The sequence below is a fragment of the Phocoena phocoena genome, chromosome 15, assembly GCF_963924675.1.
Source record: "Phocoena phocoena chromosome 15, mPhoPho1.1, whole genome shotgun sequence".
Taxonomy (NCBI): domain Eukaryota; kingdom Metazoa; phylum Chordata; class Mammalia; order Artiodactyla; family Phocoenidae; genus Phocoena; species Phocoena phocoena.
The window spans coordinates 25,876,428-25,895,062 of record NC_089233.1 but is presented as its reverse complement, the minus strand read 5'-3'; the positions used below and the strand labels follow the sequence as shown (position 1 = coordinate 25,895,062).

The 18,635-nt window shown below is 44.3% G+C and overlaps 1 protein-coding gene across 2 annotated transcripts; it reads left to right on the top strand.

The window, feature by feature from the left end:
* Positions 1-3,079: 3,079 nt before the first annotated feature.
* NTAN1 (N-terminal asparagine amidase) lies at positions 3,080-16,848 on the top strand. 2 transcript variants are annotated; one of them, XM_065892526.1, is made up of 10 exons: positions 3,080-3,192; positions 8,701-8,803; positions 8,880-8,945; positions 9,230-9,338; positions 11,216-11,289; positions 12,839-12,892; positions 13,440-13,493; positions 14,539-14,636; positions 15,974-16,087; positions 16,507-16,848. In XM_065892526.1, exons 1-10 carry the CDS (start codon positions 3,112-3,114, stop codon positions 16,684-16,686), a joined length of 933 nt encoding a protein of 310 aa, XP_065748598.1. In that variant the 5' UTR covers positions 3,080-3,111; the 3' UTR covers positions 16,687-16,848. The 2 variants fall into 2 exon arrangements, with proteins under 2 accessions (XP_065748598.1, XP_065748599.1); XM_065892527.1 differs by lacking the exons at positions 8,701-8,803; positions 8,880-8,945 and having other exon boundaries at positions 3,091-3,192.
* The last annotated feature ends 1,787 nt before the right edge of the window (positions 16,849-18,635 follow it).

The following is an 18,635-nucleotide window of genomic DNA, read 5'->3' as shown; positions in this document are numbered from 1 at the left end:
CAGCTTTTTGACATAATTATTGTGAAATTTCTAATATCAGCAACAGCCTATTTTAACAGATTGCATTTTTAACAAGGTTTTTGTCAGAGCCATACTTACAGGACTTTGTTGATATGATATCTTTTCACTGAAAAATCCTCAAGGACACTCTATGAAGTCTTCAGAATGAGTTTCTTTTGGATACGCTGTTTCCCCTCTGCTGTAACTGTATTTGTGTTCCGCGGTTTCAGTGGGGTGCAGAGAAGATAGCAGCAAAGTGTGGGGAGGGGGCCAGGGCTGGTCCTGGATGCTGCAAGTTGGAGCTGGCACTGAAGGAGATCTCCAGGGACTTCAGAAACTAATAAAAGCCTAGAGGGACGAGAGAGGATTTAGAGAAACAGAATCAGACACATCGTACATTTGTGAGTGTAAAAATGGGTTTAAAAGAAAAAAGGAGTTCCAGGTAAATGTAATTCACATTGACTGAAGTAGGGTTGGACTTTTATAAAACACAGCTCACAGTGTTTTACCCTGACTCTCCCAGAAGTGCTGTCAGAACTGGAACTACTTGTAGTGGAATGTAGTATTGATCATTGAGAATTTCTTTGTCCAGAAGTAGGGGAAGAGAGGGGATTTTAGGTTATTTGGTGGAATGGTTTTGCTAGCAACAGTAGGTCATGGTTACAGCTACAGTCCCTGTCTACTGGCTGTTCGTACCATGGATTCCAGCTCAGTGAAATCCTCTGGCGAGGCTCTTTTTGTATTTTTATAACTAAACACTGAGAGAGAGGAGTCTAAACAACCTCGCTGTATGATAAATTTGTGCAAGCGCTGCTAGTCATTTTGAAGCTCCTGCATATTTTAGCTTCATACCTTATTTGTGTACTTGTTATTTGTGAAAATGGACACCTTTAAATATATTTATTTTTCTGCCACTTTCCTATTCTTTATTTAAAGGCAAGTGATATTTTCTTGATCACAAATATTTTATAATGAAATACTTTCTCTTTCCTAGGGCTTTGTATGCTCTCATATATTTACATTGATGGCAATGTAGAGTTTGAATTTCAGTCTGTAAATATGTTTTTGGAAAATAAGAAATTTTTATTGTTTTAAAAAGTTTTGGGTATTGGTGATTTTCTCTTGGTGACTTGGTGGAAAGTTGTTTGAGAGCCTTTAGGTTCTCTGTTTTTTTAACTGCTGACAAAAAGGTAGGATTTTTGTATAGTGGATAAAATGAGTAATTGAAGAATGTGTCTGTAGAAATTAACAGTAAGTGGGGTCTTTGTGAGTTGAGAAGTAGTTTTAATGTAGAAGTATTTAGACAAATAAGTCTAAAATTTCAAAGGAATTTGAGAAAAAAATACTGTGAAAATAAAACAATGACATGGTTAATCTGGAACTTTTGTCCTTATGCCAATAAAGGGAGGTACCCCAATAAAGAAGCTTCTCATGTAAATGTTCTTTTGACTCCTGTGTTTTTTTTATTTTATATTTATTGATCTACTGTATTAAAGCACCGTTTTGCAGTAGAAAACTGCAACTGAGACTTTACTTAATTGATACTTTATTAAAGAGGCAAAAGTAATGCCAGTGTGATTGCAAGTACTCAAAAATAATTGCATACTGGTGATGAGAATGGCTTCCAGGTGCATCTGAAGTGTCACTGACTCTCCTTGATCACACCCAGCGAGTCCAAGGAAAACAAACACTTCCAAAAAGTTACATGCTTTTAAGGAACATCTGTGCAAAAAAAAAAGCTGTTTAATCTCCTTGGGAATTATATATGAAAACAGGATTTTCCTATCCCTCTTACTCAAAAGCAGGTTTTCAACTGGGGTAGGAGTTCCAGGGTCCATCATTTTGTTTGTCTGCTATGGGCAGGTCTTCTTTAATGAGAAGTGGCCAATTCATACAAGTGTGAAAGGACCAGTGTCATGGGTGTCAGACCTGTCTTCTCTTTCTAATCAGCTGTGTGACCTTGAGCAAGTTACCTAGCCTCTCTCTGAGCTCCACTTTGAAAATAAAAGTGGAAATTACTAATACCTACTTTATGGTTGTGAGGATTTGATGAAAATGCACGTAAAGTCAGCTGTTTGGTTACCTTGTGAGAAAGTCTAGTTAAGCTGGAAGCATTTTCATGGAAAGGTCTTTTCAAGGCAAAGATAACTTCCGTTTCACCTGTATTACCTACTTAGTACCAACTTAATCTCAACTGGAGGGGAAGGGCCAGAGGGCTCCACCTGCCAGGCAGTGCTTATTACAGCATCCTGTAGACATTCTAATATTTTGCTCTGTGTGAAGTGGGGCCTCTTTTTCGTCCCACCAGTCTTTTGTAAAATTAGTTTGGTTAATGTGGAGTTGGATCTATTTGGGTAATATTTCCAAGTTTTAGAATAGCTAAAACTATTTTAAACTCAAATAAGGTGAGAAGTCTCACGCCAGGGTACCTGTCCTCAGTAGGGTCTGTAGGGTATCTTGCTGATCTTTACTCCCAGGGTTCTTAATCCATCTATGAGTGCCTACTGAATGTCAAGCACCAAGTGTTATTAATGATTTCTGAATGTGTGGCGCTAGCAAACTTTTTTTTTTTTTTTTTTTTTTTTGCTAGCAAACTTTAGGCTCCATTTTCCCAGTTTAAGACAGGTTGTGTTTACTATTAAATACAATCCTATGGCGCAGAACGGCAGGTTCGGAAACTCGTAAAACTTGCTCAAGGTCACTATGGGAAGTGGTACAGCCGGGATATGAACCTAGGCAGGCGGCGACCCCAGAGCCCGCACTCAGGCCAGGTTGGCTGAAATGTGAGCCACGCTTTCAGAACTACATTTCCCAGCGCCCCTAGCGGAGGCGGGCCGCTCCCTCCCGTTTGGACTACGTTTCCCATGGGGCCATGCGCCGCGCTCCCCCCCCCCCCCCCCATAGATTTCCTCAGCCTCTTGGGGCTGCACCGCTTCCGTCGGACTCCACTTCCCGGTGGCACCCGCGGCTGGGCGCGGCGGCGGGGCGGCCCGAGAGAGAGGGCGAGGGCGAGGGCGAAGGCGAAGGCGAGGGCGGGGGCAGGGGCGGCGGGCGGCCCGCGGCTGAGGAGGCCGCCGCCTCCCTGGGCCTGCCGGGGTGGCCGCTTCCGCGATGCCGCTGCTCGTGGAGGGGCGGCGAGTGAGGCTGCCGCAGTCCGCTGGGGACCTCGTCCGAGCCCACCCGCTTCTGGAGGTGAGCAGGGCCCGGGCGGGGGGCTTCGAGGCTGGCCCGAGGGAATCCGCAGGCGGTCCAGAGCCCTCCTCACCCAGCCACCACCACCCGCTCTCCCCGAATCAGGCTCGAAACTTGGCGCAGCGGAGGTGCTATCGGCACATCCGGAGCCCAGGCCGCCGGCAGCAGAGTTTTCTGCCCTCGCTTGAGCCATCTGTGGAGCTTTTACCTTCTTTGGACCTTAGAGGGCATCTGCTGAGGCCCCTCTTTTCCAAAGGAGGGAACGGGGGCCCAGAGAGGTTAGGTGACTTGTCCAGGGTCGCCCAGCACCGCGGCTTGAGGACACCCCGGGACCCCCTTTTTCCAGACAGGGCGGTCCCAATCTCCAATCCGGACTTGGCCCGTTTAGGCAAATCTGGGCAGCGCCCTTGCTCGCTCCCTCGCCGGGGATCCCCACCCGTGGTGAGCGCGGCATCGTCCTTGGGTCCTCAGGAAGCAGGAGGTTTTCTGGGGTGGGCAGGGGCGTCCTGGCGGGTCGCCTAGTCTTCTAGACCCGGGATCTGGGGCTCCCGGTTAGTTTCAGTCGGAAGAAAGGGTCCTATTTTCACCCAGCTGGGGCGTGTTGAGAAACCACACCCTATGGAAGGGTGTTTTGTTTTGTTTCCTGCTTTTGTCCTTAGATGGACCTCTGAACCCTTAGTCCAAGCTTATGCAGAGACTGTTTAGAAAAGGGTTCTTACTGTAAAAAAAAAAAAAAAAAAAAAATCCGAACCAAACCTCCCACTTGCCCCAGACCCAGTTAAGGGGAAATCAACCATTTCATTGATTTAAGAGATTCATGTTGAGCCTCTAATGTACGTTGCCTATGGTGTTTGCCTCTTTCCCCACAATCAGGACATTTATAGGGTGGGGATGTTTTTTAATCACAGGGTGGCTCAAATACCATGACTGTTAATTAAGTGCCATAAAGGGGAAAAAAAATGCCCCTTTTGACTCTGCAGAGTGAAGCCGGGGAACCACATTGAGTCTGTAGGCTCAGGGAAGGTATTTTTGGGTTTTCTTCTGTAACAGTTGCAGGGTGATTTTGTCTGCATGCTTGTTTTGTTTATTTTCCTTTGGTCTCGCCCCCAGAATGTAAGCTTCCTGAAGGCAGACAGTGTGTCTTTGTATCGTCAGAGCCTAGGGCAGTCCTTGTCAGTGAATCTGTGCTTTGTAAATATTTGTTACACAAATGTCTGATCAGAATGACCCCTGAAAATGACCCAAAAGATGGGGGGGGGGGGCGGGTGTTACTGACAGGGAAAAGAGGACAACTCTGTGTGATTCTCAACTTGCATTTCAAGAAAACAGTAGTGATATTAGCCAACACATATGGGGCACCTAGCAGACACTAGGTTAAGTGTTAAGTACTTTCCTTGTACTGTGTCACTGCCACACCATGAACTGGTGTAGTTGGGAGTACGACTCACCAAGGGAGAAAAATTGCAGCTGCCTAAAGAATATAGGTGGCACCCTATTTTTACGTCTGCTTGAAATTTTCTATGATAAAAAGTTAGATCAGTGTCCAAAGCAGCCCCCTAAGTGTGTAGAGAGCAGGGAATGAGATGAGATACCAGGGCGGCTGGCCCCCTAGAAGGGAGGTTTGGCTTCTCTGGGGAGACGTGGCCTAGAAATGCTGTGTAGTGGGGACCAGTTTGCCTTACAGGAACGGGGCGGGGGGGCGGGGGGGGGCACTTCCATCTCAGCAGCCTAAGGGAAGAGGGGGAGGGCATTCTAGCTGAGCAAGCTGGACTGTGCCCTGTGGCCCCTGGGCAGGAGGGGAAGGGCCCCGAAGGCGGGTGGACTGGCAGAGAGGGCAGGAGGGGCAGAGTGGAAGATAAGCTGGGAGGGGTAGGTCGTACCTACGTGGCAGGGGTTTAGATGGATCTTTCAGCTGACGTGCAGTGTGGAGAAATGAAAGGTTTAATTATTTTTTTAAATAACAAGTAGTGTCTCCTTGGTAAGAAAACAGAAATTATAAATCTCAAAAAGAAGAAAAAAGAATCTGTGACCACAACCATGCTTCACATTTTGCTATACTTTTTTACATGATAGCATACTATATATTCTGTTCTATAACGTGTCTTTTTCATGTGACAGTAGGTTGTGAGTATGCAGTAGCAGCACTTACAAGCCTGTCCATAGCTATGCTTAGCATAGGATAATAGTAACAAGAGCAACAATGATAGCAATGCCGTGGAACTTGCTGAGCATCCCAGCCCTAGGAAGCAGGTACTGCTCCTGTTCCCATTTTACAGATGGGGACTCTGAGGCACAGAGGGTGGAGTAAATTGCCCAAGATCCCACATCCTGTGAGTGGTGAAGCCTGGATCACAACCCAGGTGGTCCGCCTTTGCCTCTAGAGCAGCAGTGCTCAATATGTTAGCCACTGGCTGCATGTGGCGATTTACATTTAAGTTAATTAAAATTTAATAAAATTTAAAAATCAGCTCCTCAGTCACACTAGCCACGTTTCAAGTGCTCGACAGCCACATGTGGCCAGTGGCTGCTGTATGAGACAGGGCAGTTACAGATCCTTGCCATCGCTGCAGAAAGCACCTTTGGGCGGTGCTGTCTAGAGCCTTTGTTCTTAACCAGTCACTGGATGCTCAGGAACTGGTCCTGCGGCCTCTTGAGAAACAGTCCCGTGGAATTCCACGTAACTTCGTTCCTGCCTTTAAGCATGCGCAGTATTTATGCTCTTTCCCCATTAGGAACGTTCACAGAGCTAAATCTTTATAAACCTCTGGAATTATTCCTCAGAAGGGTTTTTTTGAGCAGAAAAGCGGGGTCAGGACAGGGGACCAGAGGTGGGGAATGGTGACAGCCACCCCCTACAGACCTGCTGTCAGTTAATCCTCCCGCAGCCTAAGGAGTGGCCGTCATCTGCCCCGTTTCCCAGAGGAGGGGATGGAGCACCGAAGCTCAGCCTAATGCCCAGGTCACTGGCTCAGGGAGAGGCCCCCGGGCACTATATTGTAGGAATTTAGGTGTAAGGGAAGAAAGGACTGAAATGAGGTAGCGCCCGAGGGGTGGGAGGAAGGCTCAGTTCTGAGGGCTGCGCCTGGCAGCACTCTCATACTTGCTCTCCCGTCTTCTTCAAATTTCAGTGTCACTCATAAGTAGCTTTCTGGGGACACAGCCACGGCCACTTGTCATGTGTTGTCTATGCTGCTTTCACGCTGAGGAGCTGAGACCGCACGGCCTGCAAAGCCCAGGATACTTACTGTCTGGCCCTTTCCTGAAACAAGTGTACTGACCCCTGGGTTAAGAGAACAGTGCCATCCGATAGGGACTGGGAAATGAGGATGAGCCGTAGCAGGGAGAGACTGAGGGAAAAGATATTTTTTCGTGAATCTGAGCGTCCAGCGAATAAAAAAAGTTCAGGAAAAGTTCAGAAAACGACTGCTTTTGTTTCAGAAAGGATGCGAGTTTATAAAGTAGGACTGTGTGTTTTTCCACAGAGGAGAACTTTGGCTAACCTTTTTTCATTTTTTGAAGTGAAAGACCAAAGCAACGTTGCTGTTTTCACTTTCTGGCCATTCTCTCTCCTGATAATTTGTGCTTCTGTTTCTCTGGGAAATAGTAGGAGCTGTGTCGATGAGAGACATTGTGATTTTTGGTCTTGGGCACGCAAGTGATAATTCATTTCTCAGAAATAGCTTTGCTTTTGGGTGGTGACCAAGTTGTGAAAATAAGTGGTAAAAATTTGCCGTGACTTCTCCCTCCCCCTCCCCGAAAAGAACAAAAAGAGGTAAGTATTAAAGGAATAATAAAAAGGAAATTCTGCATTCTCCTTTATCTTATCTTGAATTAAGGTGAGAAATGGTGTGAAAATGAAAAGTGCTTACTGCTATGAGGTGTTGTGAGTTTTTGCACAATTGGCTGCATCTCTTTCTCCCCGACTCAGCCGTCTGATCACACACTGCACTTCATTCAGTCCTTAGTTCCTTTCTTCTTTAAAAAAATTTTTTTATTGAAGTATAGTTGATTTATACTGTTGAGTTAATTTCTGCTGTACAGCAAAGTGATTCAGTTATATATATATACTCTTTCATAGCCTTTTATGTTATGGTTTATTACAGGATATTGAATATAGTTCCTTGTGCTGTACTGTAGGACCTTGTTGTTTATCTATCCTATATATAATAGTTTGCATCTGCTAATCCCAACTTAGTTCCTTTCTTAAATGGAGGGGCCAGTCTCACTATAACTGTCTTGCTTCCAATTAATGAAAGTTTATTAAAAGAGAACCCTCTGGAACTCATCAAGTGTATCGTCATGTTTTTTTACATCTCTTGTATTTTGTTAAGTAAGCAAGTACTAACCTAAATTAGCACCAACAGTGAGGAATGGCCAGAAGCCAGTATAAGACCATAAAAATGTTCCCTGGTCTAGACAGTACACAAGCTCTGTATTGGCACACATGGTTAGGAAATTGTTTATTGAGCAGTTTATTTGTTGCAAGTAAGAAGAAAATTATGAAACATTTTAGTGATGCCTCAATTTGACGTTTTTGAAGAAAAAAAAGTTTAATTTAGTTCTCATGAAAGAATTAACCACCTGAGTTTTTCCCCCCAGGCTTACTAATAATTTATACAAATATTCAATTAGTCAGAATTTTCACACCTAATATTAACCTATCTTTTCATAAATTTGCTTATTTATGAGGGCTCCTTTTTGGTTTTCTACTTTAATAACATAATTACATCATAAGATATTTGGAGACTAGAGCGACAGTTAAATGACTTGTGTTTGCCCTGTTCTAACACAATCATGGTTATATTCGTGAATTTCCTTCCAGTATTTTTCCCTATATGTGGCAACATTTTTAGCATTGTTGTATTAACAGCATATTTGCAGCTTAAATTTTTTTACTTGAATCTTGCTCTTCAGTTTATATTTCCAAGCTCTTTTCCCATAGTCTTCATTTTTTCATGTCTGTGCAGTTAGCAGTTGTGAGTTGGTTCTGCATAATTTACTTGCCTTTTCTGTGGTTGTCCCCAGCTTTGTGCCATTCTCGATAACACAGGGATTGAGTGCATTTTAGGTTATTTCCACAGTACAGATTTCCAGAGGTGGGAATTACTAGATTAGGAGACAGGTAAGGTCTGGATCCCTCCTCCTCTTTAAAGAAAGTGAAGAAGGTCTGTGATTTCTGAGCCACCCAATCCACTAGTCCATATGATCTGATTCTCTTTACAACTGTAAAGAATGGGGAAAGATTTTTGCATCTTATTTCATAGGTACTAGGGTCTTGTTCTATAGGGTGAAAAAAGAACAGAACTTCCTTGTTTCCTTCACATTGTTCCACATGGTAGTTACTGCTGCTGCCTTTTTATTTTAGCTTTTCTGTCAGATAATACACACACCTCAGACCTCACAAGTGTGTGTTTCCCACGTAGGGCACACTTTGGCTCTCTCCACCTCTCTAGTCACTCAATCCTCACTAATTTCCATCACTATTTTATTTTTTTTTTTAATAAACAGGAAAGAGCCAGACTTCTCAGAGGTCAGTCTGTTCAACAAGTGGGACCCCAGGGCCTTCTGTATGTTCAGCAAAGAGAGCTTGCAGTGACCTCCCCAAAGGATGGTAGGTTAGGAAGCAGTGAATTGGGCGTTATCCCCAAAGGCTATTGGATATTTTATTTTATTTCTTTTTTAAACAGGCTCCATCTCCATTCTGGGTTCTGATGATGCCACCACTTGTCACATTGTGGTCCTGAGGCACACAGGTATGATGAGAGAGATGAAGGAAACCGTTAACTTAAACGGACCTGACACGTGGGACCATGAATTTCTCGATTTGCGTTTTCTGGCTCCGCTTACCTCTTCTCCATCTGCATGGCCCCTCCCTGTGGCCCTGGTCAGATGGGTTGGCTGGGCAGCCCAGACGTCTCTATTTTTCCTTTTACAGGCTGTTCAAAGATGAGGCGGTCCGAATGGACAGGCGTAGACCTGGCCTGCTCCCCGAGTTCTCATCGGGAATAACATGAGTCGTTTCACCCTTGTTCTTCAGGTAATGGGGCTACCTGCTTGACACATTGTGACGGAACTGACACCAAAGCTGAGGTCCCCTTGATCATGAACTCCATAAAATCCTTTTCCGACCACACTCAATGTGGAAGGTGAGCTCCACGCTACTCTGTTTTGTGATATTGGGAACTTGACACCATCACGTAGCGGAAACAGCCGTGGCAGCTGTTCCAGCAACATGGCCTGTCACCAGCACAGTGGCCGCCTGGTCCCCCTGGAGCAGAACGTGGCCCAGCGTCGGCCCCTCGTCAGTAGTTGCTGAGGGAGTGAATGGGTGGCGGGTACGAGGGAAGGTTTGACTTTGAATCTGTAGTTCTGTTCTCAGTAACGTCCTCTTAGATGTCCGTTTTGCGGACATTGCCTTGTTACACCCCAGCGGTGGAATCTCTTCATTCTTTCAGCAGTTGTTTGTTGAACGTTTCCTGTGAACTAGAACTTGTTTTAGGGACATAGCAGTGAATGGAGTAGACAAACCCTGCCCCCGCGGGGCTCATATTCCATAGCAAGGAGATGTCAGCAAAACAGGATTCTAATGATGGACAGGGCTCTGAGGAAAACAGGGCTGGGGAGGAGCCGGAGATGGCCGGGAGGAAGTGGGTGCAGTTCTCAGTGTCGTGGATTCTGTATGACAGCTGACGCCTGCCCTGGGTGTCCACCACAGCGCCCAACCCTCTCACCGGTGACAGAAAGCATGACCACCTGTTTCACATGTGCGGCCCCGAGATTCAGCTTCCCAGAGTCACAGGGTTAGTTAAACGGGAGGCCCATGACCCCAGCCTGGCTGTCTGGCTGGTACTCACTGTCTGGCCTGTCCTCTCCCCTTTCTCTCTCGTTGGTGGGCCTGGCAGGCATCTCATCTTATTTGAAGTCTAAGGCAGCAGTTCCTTTGAATGAACTAGTCCTATGCAAGTTCTTAGAATCCCAGGGTTTTAAAAGACCAGCCTCTCTGTCCAAGTTTCACTAGTGTAACACAGAGCAGTTTTAAAATGTAACTGTTCTCCTGCCAGGTCTGCGACAGGCTGGGCTAGCCTCACGGCTTTGTGGCTTGTGCAGACTGCTGGGCCCTCCAGGTTACGTAGCCGGACTGGGCCATGGGCCCAACTCCGTGATTCTCAGCACACAGTTGTGAGATAGAAGATGTCATGAGGCGACTTGATGCTTTGCCCTGTGCTGCTGATGCGGAAGATTCTGGTTCATTCTTCAGGAGGATTTCGTCTGTCAGGAGAAGGGATGTGAAATACGGCCACACTTTCCCAAGCTCTGGTTGCCAGGTTGTCATAGGCTGAGGACCAGGGGTTAGCAGAGAAGTGTGCACGGGGCACTCAGGGTTAACAAGGTTAGTGCGGTCTGTCCAGCTGTAGGGCTTCCTACCTGGAGCTTTGCTGTGCATGGTGACTCCCTTGGGGAGTAGGCAAGGCTTCCCAAACTTATTTAACCCCAAGAACACTTTTTTCTGTCTCATGAGGCCAGTGTTCAGGGGAACACACTTTGGGAAAAGCTGGTGTTGTAGATAAGCATGTGCTTTAGACACAGACGCAGTTTCCTTCTCTGTGAAACGGAGATGCAAACCCATCTCTCCACGACGCTGGGTGGTAGAGAAGACGGCGTCTGTGCAGGGAAGGTGTCAGTCCCGCCCTTCCCAGTTCTGCACCCCAGGTCCTCTTAGGCTGAGACTTTTAAGAGGTTTGGGAAGCATCCAGCTCGGGGCGGGTCCATAGTGTGACATGGTTGTCTTCTTCCAGAGCAGCCTTTTTCACCCTGTGCCTCGAGGTGGCATCGTGTTGGTGTTAAGACACAGCTCCGCTCGGCCCCCAGGCACCCGGGCAGGGTCCCAGTGTGCCGCCTGGGTTCTTGTGCGTGTGCTGAGGCGTAAACGGGGCCCGGGAGCCGAGAGCTAAAGTTCACAGCAGACCCAGCACACGCTGTCCCGTGCTGTTCAGCCTCTGACCACCTCCTGTCTCTTTGCCAGGCTGGAAGTGCACCTCGTGGGCGGCTTCAGTGATGACAGGCAGTTGTCACAAAAACTGACTCATCAGCTTCTTAGTAAGTTCACTTTCTTCCTCAGATTTGATAAAAATATGTATCTATTTTTGCTTAGATAAAAATCCCAATTAGTACAAAATCCCAATTATTAGTACAGTACAGAGGGGTGCACCTGCTTGGAGCCACACAAACTGCTCAGCTTGGAATCTTCCATAAAGACAGGATAGCAAAGAGCTAAATGCTTAGAGGTAATGGGATGGGGACAAGATTTTCTTTCAAAACAGCAGGTGATGCATCCCAAAATAGCAAGTGCTGTGGACTGTTTGAAAACAAGAACCACCTTCTGGGCAGAAATGTCCATTTTAATCTGAAGAGAATTAAAACCCCAATAAAAGCCAATTTTTCCCCTGTTAAATTAGCAAATATTAAAAAAAAAAAAAGATGTTCTTTGATTAACCATGAGGCAGTGAGGTGGGTGTATTCCTGCAGCACTGGAACATACTTTGGTGTAACCTGTCAGGAAAGCCATTTGGCATCATGGTCCATTATGGACCCAGTAATTCCCCTTCTGGGAATGTATTATAAGAAAATAATCTGAAATGTACACAGAGATTTATGCCCGAAGATGGGCAGTAGAATGTTATTTACAATTGGAAATAATCTAATGTCCATTAGTAGAGGAACAGTTATATAGCCATTAAAAAATAATACTTATGAAGAGGTTTGAATTACATGAGAAAATACATATGTACAAAACAATCAGGATATAAAATTGTCTACATCTGAGCTCAGCGGTGCACGGACAAATATGGCAGGAAACATACTGAATGTTAACTGCTAGGATTATGGGCATTAAAAGCCCATACACTTATATCTTTAAAAACCCACATATTCTTTCCACTCTCCTGTATTTTCCAAATTTTTCATAATGATCAAATTTTTTATGACTGATAATCAGGAAAAAAAAGTTATTTAGGAAAAGGGTAAAAATCTTATGAATTTGTCCCCCCAGCCTCTCAGAATGGAGAGAAGAATGGAAAGCCTTGGTCGAAGTTTCCTTTGAGCTTGAGGCTAGGAGCACGTCTGTCCCTTGGCAGGCAGGGTTCTGGGCATCAGCTCATGTGGATCTGACCTCTGATAAGAGGCCAGGTTGTGACTGGAAGGCTAGTGGATCCGACTCTCTGTCCCCTTCTTGACTTGTTCAGCATATGCTCTGCTAATTAAAGGAACTTTTTTTTTTTTTTTAAATTGTGTGTCAAATGCCTGAAATCTTTTGAATACTGCACACAGCTCAGAACTGGCTTACATATTGGCAGATGGATTTTGTTTTTTTGTTTTTAATATTTTTTTTAGGCTGTGCCAGCTTAGTTGTGGCACTCAGGATCTTCCTTGTGGCATGCGGGATCTTTTTAGTTGCAGCAGTATGTGGGATCTTCTTTTAGTTGCAGCGTGAGGACTCTTAGTTGCAGCATGCACGTGGGATCTCGTTCCCAGACCAGGGATCGAACCCAGGCCCCCTGCATTGGGAGTGAGTAGTCTTACCCACTGGACCGCCAGGGAAGTCCCTAAAGGAACTTGTTTGACATCAGTTTTTAAATTCTCATCGTAGGTGAATTTGACAGACAGGAAGATGACATTCACTTGGTGACATTATGTGTGACAGGTAAGTTCTGCCATCTTTCCCAAAGCAAAGCTATAGATTTCGGGGATGTTTTGCTCTTGCTCTTAAAGCAGGACCCAGCATCCGTGCCTCAGTCGCAGGCGGCACTGTTTGTCAAATGCTTTGATGCCTTCTGGCTTTTCCCGTATCTTCTGGGATGGCCTTCCCCACCCCTCCCCACTCCAAATCCTGCTCAACCTCAGTTGAGATCCTGACCCACCCCCTTGAGTGCAACTCCTCTGTCCTTCCTTGGGATTCTCAGCAGTCTGCTCTGTACTTCTGGGAAGGTGGAGGGGCCAGATCCCGGAGAGGAGCTGCCGCCACGCGTGTAGGCAGCTGGGAGGCCCAGACTCTGGAGAGGCGGTTTGTTCGCTATAACCTTACTGCTCTGGGGCTCAGCGAGGAAACAGGGACACAGTCCCTTTCATGTTCTGATTTCCCCCCTTTTTGCAGTGGGGACTCCTTCTTGGCCTTTATTTATGGAAAATAAAAGCGATTGTTTGGTATTTATTAAAAACTGATCTTAAAATTTTTTTTTTTTACGTGTTAGAATTAAATGACCGGGAAGAAAATGAAAACCACTTTCCAGTAATTTATGGCATTGGTAAGTAGCGTGTTGATCGGAGGGTTTATTGGTCTCACACTGACAAGACAAGCTCCGGTTAAAGGCCGATTCCACCAGCTAGTAAGCCCGTTGCTGTCGGTGTGTCACAGCCTTAGGTTCTGATCCTGACTTCTCGGTGTATTTGCTGGGAAAGAAGCTTACCTTCTCTAACCTTTATCTACAAAATAGAGAAAACATCCAAATCCTAAGGCTGTGAAAAGAAACAGGGTAGCAAATATAAAGTGTAGGCATCACCCCCATTAGGGGAAAGCTGAATGTCAGTGGTCTCTGCTCCCCCAAGAGGCCTCTCTGCTTTTTTCCAGCCAGTGCTCTGGGGGCTGGAGCAGGGCATTTGAATTTGAATCTTCTTAGGGATTCAATCGAATCCCTAAGAAGATTCAATTGAATCTTCTTCCCTTCTTAGGGAACTAATTAAGGTTTTGATTGAGAACAAAGATCCTACAAAGGAAAGTGTGCAATCACCAGGCTAAAGAAAACCCAGAACTTTCCTCCCTCCTGTAACAGCCCCTAGGACTCCCAAGGCTGTAATAGGGTGAGCCTGGCTGTCTCTACAGAGGGCTCCTGCCATATCTGTGACATTTATTTGGCTGGGTGTTCACTGCTTTATTCTCTATACTTTGTATGTCTGAAATAGTAAAAACCAACACACAAACACCAATTTGGCCCCAGTCCCAGGCCATGTTCGCAGCCGTGTTTGGTCACAGGGCTGACCAGGGAGGCTTTGCCACGTGCTGCCTGAAGAGATGGTGCGCCTCCTGTGGGGGGGCCCTTGGTTTGGAACCAGGTCTTACCTAGTCCAGCTCAGGCCTCAGCTCTTCTCAGCGAGATGCTTGGCTAAAGGATTGCATTATCCCTTTCCAGGAAGGTAGATGCTACAGACATCTAAGAGTAACTTTGTTCAGTTTCCACTCTTTTCTCTCTGAGGGAGACTCATTCATATTCTATTACATGTGGTGGCAGAAGTGTGAGACTGTGCCAACCCTTGTGGCTTTTGTCAAGGAAGTCATCCTGTTGTCCCTCACAGCTGTCAACATCAAAACCTCGGAGATCTACAGAGCCTCCTTCCAAGACCGAGGTCCGGAGGAGGAGCTACGTGCCGCACGAGCTTTAACAGGAGGACCAGTGAGTTTGATTATCATCTTTGTGTTACGGGGTTAAGGGAAAAAGGGGGGCATCAAACTCCAAAGTCTTAAGTTTTATAGACCTTAGAAATGAAAAGTTTGTCACTTCTTTAAAGTTGTACATGATCAGGAACCATCACGAACACGTCACGTAGAATAATAATGAACGTTTTCAGTTATAAGCTCAAGACCCCAGTTCTCTACCGTGAAGATGTTGGGGAGGTATGTGAACACCCAGCGCCCAGATCCAGAGAGAACGAGCCCCTTTTACTTTGTAAGGACTTTGCCAGTGAAGCTGCTGCAGAGAAAGGCGAGCTAAGGGGGAAGAAGAGCCTTCTCCCCTCTGCACCTCAGGATCACACTCTCCTCTGGACCAAGTAACTGAAGACCGGTTTGCTGGGATGAATTGATTAACCCCCAAAATAATCAAATCATTTTAAGAGTCTGATTGCCTTAGGGTGCTTTTTAATTAAGTAACACCTTCATTTTAAAAGTTAGAAAAATAAAAACCTAAGACTTACACGTTGTTTGAGGAATGGGTGAAAGAATCCTTTTAAAATGCTTAAAGTGTGAAAAAAATAGAAATTGCATTCAGAGCACCCAAAAGAAATCTGCTCACTTATGAAATACTGCCACTTTCATTGGAAATGTCTGGATTCAATGGTCTGTTCTGCCAACCCTTTGACATTGTTAGGGTTCCTTTTGCAGCCTCTCAAGTAGCATAACAGCCTTGATTTAGCTAAGATTCAGGACATATTTCAGTCTCAGTAACCAAAATTGAACATTGCTGGTGAAGCTGAAAACTACCATTGGCACATTTGAGAATTCAGGGAATTGATCATTTGGCAAATTAACATTTTTACAAATTGGTTTTCCCCTTCTTCTGATGGGGCAACGGCATGTGTACTTTTAAGTTTCAAGGTTACTCGGGGTGTGAATAATGAGGCAGTGTTTCATGTAGCATTGAGGAGTGTGGACTTCAGTCAGACACACCTGGGTCTGGGCCTGGCCCTAACTCTTATGGACGTGTGACCATGGGCAACGGGCCCGTCTCTCTGAGCCTCGGGTTTCCAACCAAAATGGGAAAAATGCCATCTTCCTGCAGGACTGTTGTCAGAACTAAACAAAGTAATGTCTGTTTCCCACAAAGTGTAGTACCAGAGAGGTGGAAAGTATTCAGTAAGTAGCAGCTTCTGTTAGTTATGAGACAAAAACTGAAAGAAGCTTATCATCCAGACAAATGCCTTAATTTCAAGACTACACTGGAGCTTGCATTAAAGGTAGGGTTTAAGCTGATTAACATTCCTTAAATTCTATCCTTAAAACGTTCTTTTTTAGATGATTAGTATTTACGATGCAGAGACAGAACAACTTCGTATAGGACCATATTCCTGGATGCCATTTCCCCATGTGGATTTCTGGTTGCAGCAAGATGATAAGCAAATACTAGAGGTGAGAATTTACATGTTGGGTAAATCTTAAATCTGTGGACCTTGGTTTCCTCATCTGTAAGGAAAAAAAAAGGGATTAGACTAGATAACAGCAGCTTTTCCTTCAGTGTTTGGAGGATGCCATTGGCAGACCCTGTTTAGCTGCTGTATCAGTCAGGGGTAAGTGGAGTCCTGGATGGACATCTACACAGGGCAGCAGTAGGCAACCAACTGTTTTGTTCTTATTAACCCAGGACACCTCGTTTCTTATGTAATTTTACAAATTACATATATATGTGTATATATATATATATATATATAGTGATCTGAGAACAGCCTGATTAATGTTTAAGGAGCACAGAGAGACTCTGACATCTTTATCAAAGTAGGGAACAGAGCAGGGTTCTTCTCTCATGCCCCAAATCTTGTTTGTTTTTCCAGAACCTTTCCACATCACCTCTGGCTGAGCCCCCCCACTTTGTTAAACATATTAGATCTACCTTGATGTTTTTAAAGAAATACCCTTCTCCGGCTAACACGCTGTTTCTTGGAAATAAGGCTCTACTCTACAAAAAAAATGAAGATGGCTTATGGGAAAAGATCTCTTCTCCAGGAAGCTAAAAATAAATAGGAATTACCAAAGAAAGCAACTTTTTGGCATGACAAAAGACCACTGGTGGAGGTAGGAAAGAATATCCATTCTACATCCATTCAGTCTTAGGTCTCTTTCCTTGCTCCGTGTTTTTCAAATGACTTTAAAATAAAATCTTATTTTGGCAAAGGTATTTGTTTAGGTTTACTTTTTGGTTAGTAATGAGAGGCAGAGGAGAAGCCAGCTTTCTCACTGTGCTATAAGCAGCTATTTCAGATACTTGGGTAAGTCTAATTCTGCTAAATTAACGAATAAGGGAAAAACTGTCATCTATTTTGTTTAAAAGAACTATTTAAAATGCAGTAAAGTTCGGTGAGAATTTATACATCTCACAGAGATTTTTTTTTTTGACCTCAAAATATTTTAGAAGCATCAAATCCAAAACTGATGTTATATTTTTAGAAACCTTTATTTTTCTGAAATTGTTATCCAAAAGGAAGTTACCATGCCCAATTAATGCTAAGATTTATGAAGTGAACTCAGTGGTACCAATTTCAAGAACCTTTATTGAAACCAACATTCAAATAGTATCTCAAGGGTGAAATTCTGTTTCAGCAAAACCAATTTAACAATTTCAAATATATATAAAAACATTTAAAAATTAATCTTGTTAAAGGTGATAATTTCCCCTTCCCCCATTTTATCTGCTATACTTCATTGCACCAAATAAACAGGGAAGACTTTGTTTAATCATTTGCACCAAAAAAAAAAAAAAAAAAAAGGAAAATTGCATTTTGACAAGTGCCAAATGTCAGAAATCACATCAGATCAGAGTGTAATTACAGACTTAATGTGGTGTAACTAAGGCTTTCAGTACTACAGTCCACAAACCCAATGTGAATCCCCACCACCTTAAGGTCTCCCGTAGCTTGACTTCACTGGACTAAAAGGCACAGGGGCCCTTACCTATGATAAATGAAGTGATGCAGTACTTTTGGAAAAGTAGGAACAGGCAGTAATCAAGGGTTACTTCCAATCATTTCAGCAGTAGTCTGGCGTGATCAGCCTGAGGAAGATTACATTTCTGGTTCTTGTTTGATTTGGGCCCAAAAGGGTGAGCTGCTAGTGGAACAGAAGCTACAGAAGCTCCCACGAGAACGGGTCAAAGGTGTACTTAATTTAGAATTTCAACGTAATGAGGTGCTATACAATATTAATAGGAGGCTTTTAAGAGTAGCATCTATTGAGTTTTAGATATTAAACATAGAAATAAGTAGTCTGTACTTGTGTGCCAATTTAAAAGCTTTATCAGTATTTAAAAATATACACACACATATATATATATATATATAATATGGTCAAGAAGAGTCTTTACAGTTACCCTTAATAGATGAGTCCTTTAATTTGTTTACAAATAGTATATAAAGGGAGAAATGGATTTGTGGCAGAGCTAAGTCAGACAGAAGCACTGTCCAGTCTAACTTGCTTGACGACCCTGCCACAGCTTGAGCGGACACGGTCCTTCCTGACGTCTCCGGGGAAGCAGCAATCGGGGGTGGCAGGAGAGGGCCTCTGACACTCTTATTTACAATCCCATTGAAACCCACTCTCCTTCAAGCCAAACGCAATCCAGTTGTATACTGCAACCTGATCAAACTAAACACCAAGCAAAACAGATGGCAAAGAACACTGTCTGTCTCCTCTGCAGCAGGACAACAGAGAACCCAGAGAGTTCTAAAGAAAGCTGTCTTACCGAAGGGTTATTATGTGCAACCTAGTAACTTCTCACACGTGTGTTTAGAAAGATGAGAGCAAGTGTTTCAAGTGGCAGGCACTTGCAATTCTAAGTTTTCTCTGTGAATAAAAAGTGTTTATGGTAACTGGGGGGAAAAAGGTATTACTACAGTTGGGTAGACAGAAACAGTAGTTGTTGGTTGTTCTATCAATACATACCCACAAAATTAGACAAGTCAATTGC